General features: G+C 40.6%; 1 protein-coding gene across 1 annotated transcript; it reads right to left on the bottom strand.

The window, feature by feature from the left end:
• Nucleotides 1-716: 716 nt before the first annotated feature.
• Nucleotides 717-7,024, bottom strand: LOC146613754 (complement factor H-related protein 2-like). Its single transcript, XM_085377704.1, has 9 exons — nucleotides 6,930-7,024; nucleotides 6,640-6,828; nucleotides 5,952-6,128; nucleotides 5,683-5,862; nucleotides 4,884-4,946; nucleotides 4,762-4,803; nucleotides 1,707-1,868; nucleotides 1,069-1,097; nucleotides 717-960 (listed from the first exon to the last, which is right to left on the bottom strand). Exons 1-9 carry the CDS (start codon nucleotides 6,985-6,987, stop codon nucleotides 928-930), a joined length of 933 nt encoding a protein of 310 aa, XP_085233830.1. The 5' UTR covers nucleotides 6,988-7,024; the 3' UTR covers nucleotides 717-927.
• Between the last annotated feature and the right edge of the window lie 1,268 nt (nucleotides 7,025-8,292).

The raw sequence follows: 8,292 nt of genomic DNA on the forward strand, positions 1-8,292 counted from the left end.
AAAAGTGTTGGGAAAAGTGGTTTTGTTATGAATTCTTCTCAAATGAGATACAGCAACTATTTCAGTCAGACTTCAGAGCTTTTCATAGTCCTGAAAAAGATTTGTTGAGGGTGATCAATTATTTGTGACTCACATTAGATTCAGGAGATATCACAGCCCTCATTATTTTGGACATTAGCTGCTTTCTGCTTTTGATATTGTGAAGCACAAGAATCTTTGGGCTTGGCTCAAATGTTGGGTTGGATATAAGAACTTTCTCTGTGTCTGATGGTCAGTTCTTTAAATCTTCTGCCCCTGTTTTTTGTGTGTTTCTTGGACCAGGACACCAAATGAGGGTTTTTGTGCCGTCACAGACTGTTTGAAAATGTCAACCTGTGACAACTGTGAACTGTGTAACAGTGGATCAGTGTGTGTATGACACGTTTCTCTGTGATACTGTGGTGCATCAACTCATCATCACCTCATCTGTAAAAATGAGTTCAGCCAACCTTCAGACGAAGCTGTTTTCTGCAGCTTGTATCCACAATCTCATTCTCTCGGTCACTAACCAAAGCCAACACCATCATGAAGTAAAACAAATCAATAAACTTGTGCTTGTGTGCTTACTACATTATAATGTTTCCGTTATTGTTATTTATTGAACAACATTTTGATGTGTATAATAAAAGAACTGTTCTACACAGTTAGCAGACAAAGCAATACAAAGACGTCTCTGATGATGAAACATTTTATTCAGACCTCAGCCAGCCATCGACACTTTATGGATTCAATGTACACATCATGTACTGAGTGCATGAAAAGTTCAAATCATTTATGGACAGTTTGGTGTTTAAAGAACAATCAGCCCCAAAACTGGACAAAGAAAAGAAACATGTTTCATTGTTGCTCTGCAGGTTCTGGTTGAAGTGTTTCAGAAAGGTTGTGTTGTCAGTAGGATTCTCTGAATCTTCTGCAATCAGGCTGATTAAAACACAAACAAACAAACAACAGCTGAGTAAAAAAACATCAAGCACATTTATTTCAAAGAAACTATATTTGTTTGAAAATATATCAAAGAATAACACTTACAAGATATTGAAATTCATATCCATCACAGCCTAAACAAGAAGCAGATAGTTTGTCAGTTAGAAGCTCAGATCCATAAACTTTATCAGTGAGGACTGATTCACTGCATTCAAAGATAAACCTACAGAGGAAAATCCTCTCTGTTCTTAAAGAGCCAGACTGCTTTTATTCCTCATGTTTTACTTTTATTCCATATTAACATTTGTTGAAGTTACTTCATTGTGTGTTTTGTAACCATAACAAACTGTTTTGTGGTGATTCGGGGGCAACTGGAACAAGTGTGGATGCTGCACACTAAATCACTTTGTTCCTGTGATAAAGAGTGAATCTCCTGCTTTGTGTGATGTGCTGGGACGAAGGCAGGTAGATGAGTTTGGCTGTTGGAAGCTGGGGACAACTCTACATACAACAACATGAAATGAATGTGTCATTCCTATAGACAAACATCAGCTGCAGCTTTTAACAAATCAGCAATGCTCTTTCAGTGTGTTCCTGTGTGGGAAATGTTTATTTTTTTTATTTTTCTTTCACTATTCCTCTCGTTTGTGTATCAGGTCCCAGAGAAGAAATTTTCATACATGGTTGCTGCTAAAGGAAAATAGAAACTGAAAGAGTTAAAATGTAAAGAGATAAATACTTACATCTGCCCAAATATATTCTTCTGTTAGCACACCGAACATAAATATATTTGTCTCTTGCAGTACAAGAAAAATATTTTTCTTCTCCTTCCCGCATGTAAGCAGGTTGAGCTACTGCAAAACCATAACCAGCATATCTAGCAGGATCCACCACACAGAACGCTCCTGCAAAAACAACAACAAGTAAAAAGAAACATAAGAAGAGTCTAAGGAGCTTGCAAAGAAAAGCGTCTGGAATTATTTAAGTTGCTTGAAGACGTTTCACCTCCTCTCATCCAAGAAGCTTCTTCAGTTCTAAGGTCAAATGGCGAAGAGTCCCAGATTTAAACCCAGTGGGAGTTTCCCCCCAAAGAGGGACAAAAGGACCCCCTTTGACTACGATGACCTGGATGACTGAGAACCTTCACAGACATATTGCCGTACATTTTGGGAGAAACACCCTTCAACTGCAGGAAATTTCACACCTTGCTTTCAAAAACACACACCCCTCATTCTGAACCTACACAACTCAGGGAAGAAAACACACCTGAAGACAGTCAGGAGAAATGGGTTAAGAACTTTTCAGACTGGAATCTCACTGAACCTGAAAAGAGAGTATTAACCAAAGGACTAAATTTTTCCATTTCCCCGCAACAGTTGCCCATAGTGGACCTCATCACAGCCACAGAAACTGCCATACGGATTAATAAATTATCACAGACAGAAGCAGAGCAAATCAGGATGAAAGTCTCCGCCACCCTCTCCAGTGCCAAAGTCCCTCCGTCCAACCTCACAATACAGGAAAAGAAGGGCGTGAGCAAAGACCACAACATCACTGTTTTAACAGCTAATAAGGGAAGATGCACCGTGGTCCTAAACACTACAGATTACCATACAAAGATCACTACTCTCCTCAGTGACAACAATACCTACGAAGCCTTAAAGCGAGACCCCACAAGCAGCTACAAAAAGAAAGTTATAGCTTGCCTTCAAGAATCATTGACCGCCTTACATATCACCGCCTTTACCCAGGGGATGCCATACCCTGCATTTACGGACTTCCTAAGATCCACAAGGAAGCTGTCCCACTCAGACCCATAGTCAGTAGCATAAACTCAGCCACTTATAACATTGCTAAACACCTTGCTACCATCCTTGCACCTCTCGTGGGGAACACCCCACACCACATCAAGAACTCCACCGACTTCACCGACAAAGTCCAGAAACTTACCCTGGACCCAGATGAAACCATGGTGTCCTTTGATGTAGTCTCTCTCTTCACTTGCATTCCCACCACGGAGGCTTTGGAGACTATCAGAAAACGACTACAAGAAGACAGCTCCTTGGAGGACAGGACCAACTTCACACCCGATCAGATCTGCACACTGTTAGAGAGGTCTAACAGCTGCCTCACCACCACATATTTCAAATACAACGAGGCTTTTACAGACAAAAACATGGCTGTGCCATGGGCTCCCCCGTGTCACCTATTGTAGCCAACCTTTACATGCAGGAAGTGGAAAGGAAGGCTCTTGGCTCTTTCAAAGGAAGAGTACCCAGCCACTGGTACAGATATGTGGACGACACCTGGGTCAAAATCAAGACACAAGAAGTGGAATCCTTCACTGCGCACATTAACGCCGTGGATAAAAACATCAGGTTCACCAGGGAAGACACAAAGGACAACTGTTTGCCTTTCCTGGACTGCGCTGTGCACATTGAAGAGAACGGCAACCTCAACATTTAAGTTTACCGGAAGCCCACACACACGGACCAGTACCTCCTGTTCGACTCCCATCACCCTCTGGAACACAAACTTGGAGTAATTAAGACCCTACACCACCGGGCAGAACATGTTCCCTCTAAGCCTGAAGGGAAAAAGAAGGAACACACACATGTAAAGGAAGCACTCAAAACGTGCGGCTATCCTAATTGGGCGTTCTTAAAGTCAGCAAAGATGCACAGAAAAGAAGACCAGACACCAGCGAGGGAGGATAAGAAGGACAGACGCAACAACATTGTCATCCCCTATGTAGCCAGCGTATCAGAGAAACTCAGGAGAGTTTTCTCCAAGCATGACATCCCAGTGCATTTCAGACCCAGCAACACGCTCAGACAGAAACTGGTTCACCCGAAAGACAAAACGCCAAAACACAAACTTAACAATGTGGTGTATGCTGTACAGTGCAGCGAGGAATGCTCAGACCTCTACATTGGAGAGACCAAACAGCCACTTCACAAGCGCATGGCACAACACAGAAGAGCCACCTCCACAGGACAAGACTCAGCAGTCCATCTGCATCTTAAGGATAAAGGACACTCTTTCAAGGATGCCAATGTTCACATTTTGGACAGAGAGGACAGATGGTTTGAAAGAGGAGTGAAAGAAGCCATCTATGTCCACTGTGAGCGACCATCTTTGAACAGAGGCGGGGGTTTACGACACCAACTCTCTGCCATCTATAATCCAGTTTTGAGTTCCCTTCCCAGACGCCTTAACGCCCACTCACATCCTGGGCCATCTGATCTCAGGAATTCGCATGATAAGGTGGGGCCATGTTTCACAATGAACACACCCGAAACTCTGGCTGATTGGGACCCACGCCCAGTTTCACACCTTGGCTCAGGCGATTAGAGGATCATCAGGGGGTCCTTTTGTCCCTCTGTGGGGGGTCACTCCCACTAGGTTTATATCTGGGACTCTCCACCATTTGACCTTAGAACTGAAGAAGCTTCTCGGATGAGAGGTGAAACGTCTTCAAGCAACTTAAAGAAGTCCAGACGCTTTTCTTTGCAAGCTCCTTTGACTACGATGACCTGGATGACTGAGAACCTTCACAGACAGATGGAGAGTAATGACATGATAATTTAGAGCTTCCTCAGATCTGTGATAAGGGTTGGGGTGAAAATTGAAGCCAAATAATCTGCAAAGCATTTGAAATTTACTAGTTTCCGTTTTCTTGCAATTCTTGTTTCTAAATCAAAAATGAGAGTCAAAAATAAATATCTGTATACAAAAATGCTGCAATAATCTGAGAGATGAGATGACTGGATCCACTAATTAATATACTTCACTTACCCTCCGGTTGTTTCCCACTGCCAGCTCCACTTTCTCTTCTGTCTAAATGAAAAACATGCTTTAGATTTAAAGTATACACAAACACAGAGATGACGTGCACGGACAAAAGATTAAAAATGTACCTCCCCCCTCAGGCTGGACGTCTGTGTCTGATGCAGAGTGTCCCTGATCTGCTGATGATTTGTCTGCAGAACCGAAGATATTATTGAGACTATTCAGCTTAAAAGCAGCTTTAATGCTAACGTGCTCTGTCACATAAACTGTTGTTTACCTGCTGACTTGCAAATGAATTCAGAGCACAATTCAAGTAACAGTGGCAATCCTATCAGATTTATTCTCAAATTTTATACAAATTTTCAAACAAGACAAAAGTCCTACATCATTTCAGTTACTGCTGATAAAAGGTGTGGTTGTCATCCTATAAAAACTAAGCAGCCCATGTAAAGAAGAAAAAAGACCCAAAAAAAGGTAAATCTTCCCTGTTATGATGCTGACAGACTGTTGCCAAAGTAAAGTTTAATGTCTCTCAGACCTGGACTGCATTTAGATAATTATATGGATTTTTATTTTTTCCACTTTCAATTTAGTGAGACCTTGTTGTATTTATTATGCAGCTTTTGTTTTGTTTGTTTGTTTTGGATTGCAGGGTTCATTTTTATTGTCATAAGCAGAAATAAATATTCTTGCAGGTCATTTGTCATCTTGCAACATTTGATCAACCTGCACCAGGAAAAAGTAAACAAAAAGCTGTCCCAAAGTGCAACTGCAATTTCAAAAGCCAATAATTCAGTTTCTACACATGCTGTGCATGAATCTCTTCTGATGAACGTATACAGAAACTGGTTCCTTATAAACTTTTGTAACATTGTTTTAGGTTTTAGAAAGGTGAGAAAAAATAAAATGAATTTTTTACACACTTACTGCATGTTGGCCCTGCAGTCCATTGTCCACGTTCACAAATGATGATATTGTTGCCCTCTCGAGTATAACCTTCTTCACATTCATACTGCACTTCTGAACCTGCAGAAAACACTTCCTTGTATTGATGAATTATGACTGCATGAGAGATTTTTGGAGGCTCATTGCATGAATCCCTCCTTCCTGTGAGGAACAAAAAAACCTGTCATTACAAGCCGACTGACGAAGGTGGTGAGAAAGTGATTTGTTTGTGTGGGATCTGGCAGACTTACTCTCACAGACAGGCAAAGGGCTCCAGGTTCCACTTCTACACCTGGGCCTACGGTTGTCTTTGCGTTCATATCCATCGTCACATTGTACCAAAATAGAGTCCCGTTCTTTGTACCAACCATCTTCTGCTTTATCATATTTCCCATGAGATAATGTTGGGGGGAGGCAGGCATTTTGATCTGAAGAAGATAAAAAACAACAAACTCATTTGATGACTTTCTTTAAACTGTATTTTACTTGTTTTCCTATTATTCTTGTCCTCTAATTGATTCAAGATTCTTTATTTGTCACATGCATAGTTATACGACTACAACACGCAGTGAAATGTATCCTGACACGCTCCTCGATTGTTCTGATTTAGGACCCTGTTCTGCAAACAGAAGAAAGTAATATCACCCGTCAGACTCACACTAAGCTGTCAAGTAATTGCTGGGTTTGGTATGCATTACATTACTGTGTACTTTTAAATATTATACTACGTATTAGAGTACAATTTAATAAAACAAATAACAAATAAGGATAATTTTTTATGGCTTCAAACTGAATGCATTACTTCTTTCATACAACAGCATCACTCCACATTGTTCTTTTAATGAACAGCTAACTGATGGTATTGAATAAAGTTTGCACTCCTGCAGATTTGTAGCGTCTAACTGAAACAAATTTGTTGAGATATTACTGAACACTTACCTATACACTGTGGTTTATGAACCCAATTCCCATCTTCACATCTGCTTGTCGCCCACCAACCCTCCACCACCGGTTTCCGTCCAGAATCACAAGCGTAAGTGAGCTCTTCTTTAAGAAAGTAAGTCTCTTTTTCAGGGACATAATAACCCTCATTCAGCACAGGAGCCCTGCAGACATTTTCATTTTGTGCTGAAAAAGTGATGAACAAGTAAGCAACTAGAGGAAAATGCACTTTTTAAAAGTGTGTTTTTAAGTATGAAAATAGCAGGAAGTGAATTTAATATTCTTACCATGCGTCACTCCTGCAAACCAAATCAGAAGCACAAATCCAAGATAGCGCGCACACATCCTGTCAGGAGCTCAAATACTGCAGAGTAACGCAACAAACATGAGAGCACAGAGACGAGATAAAATCAGAGGTGGTTAATAATTATTTAAGGAAATTCCCCCAAAATCTAACCATGCCTGTGGCATCATGCCGTAACTCTGCCCACATGCCCAAATGGAGCAAGCATCTAAAATCCAGTAAACTGGAGGGAAAAGTCAAACCTGTAGAGTTACATTTTTTCTTCCTTCAAATTGATTTCAGACGCACAGGAAAACTGTACGAGGAGGAATGTACTGACCAGCATTGCAAAAATACTTGCTTCTGTACAATTATAGTTGCAGACTCTCTGTGCACCTTTAGTTTGAGCTTCTAATTTCTAATTTAATGTTGACTTTTGGTTTTATAACTGTAATGCCAGCGTGTCTGTGTTTGTATGTGTGTGTGTGTGGTGGGCTGGGTTACTCTATATATCGTCCAGGATTCAGCCTTGTTTGGAACAGCTCTCACAACAGTTTGTTTAGAGTGCGCATTTCAAAATGATTTCCCGGACTGCCGTGATCAGAGGTCACGGTTTTGTTGTTTTGAAATACCAAACACAGCCAAGCCAAAGGTCAGGCTGGAGTAACACAGGTGAAAGGAAAAAAAGTGAAAACATGTTATAAAATAAGGAGGAATAATGATTTAGGGTTAGATTATTACTGATGACTGTAATGCGATCCTATAGTTTGTGTGTGATCACCATCTCCTGGATCTTCATGGGCTCTGCATTAAAGTGCTGGTGGGAAAATTGGATTTCTGGCTATAATTTCAAATGGCAAAGAAAACATAAAACATCCCATAAAAGAGCAAATATTTTTAACAGCGAATATGTTGACATCATTTTGTGTCACATGACATATGTAAAGGTTGTCCTGCTTTGACCTTATTCGCTGCTTCTGCTCCAACAAATTCAACTGATGTCATCAAATTAATCAGTTAAATATTATATATGTGCAATGCTGTAATACTTAGCTCAGGACAAGCATAGCAATGCTAGAGCTTGACCTGTAACTGCACACATTAGTACAAAAACTGAGGCTCAGCATCAGCCACTTGATGTTAGCTGACCCTGCAGATGCAATGATAGGATTTGTATAGAAAACAATGGCTGAATGAAAGCACTTTACCACCTTTACATTTTAATGAGGAGATTTTAGGATGGTACATTCTCAAAGAAAGGCAGGAAAATAAATGTATCATAATGTCATGCTCTTGGTTGATTTGAGTGTTTTTAAATGCAACTGTATTCTCGCATCACCCTTTTTCTCCCTGTTGATGATCCAGGG

This window comes from Diplotaxodon limnothrissa, linkage group LG18 (assembly GCF_057381915.1).
Source record: "Diplotaxodon limnothrissa isolate DT_005_m linkage group LG18, D_limnothrissa_male_GT1.1, whole genome shotgun sequence".
NCBI lineage: Eukaryota > Metazoa > Chordata > Actinopteri > Cichliformes > Cichlidae > Diplotaxodon > Diplotaxodon limnothrissa.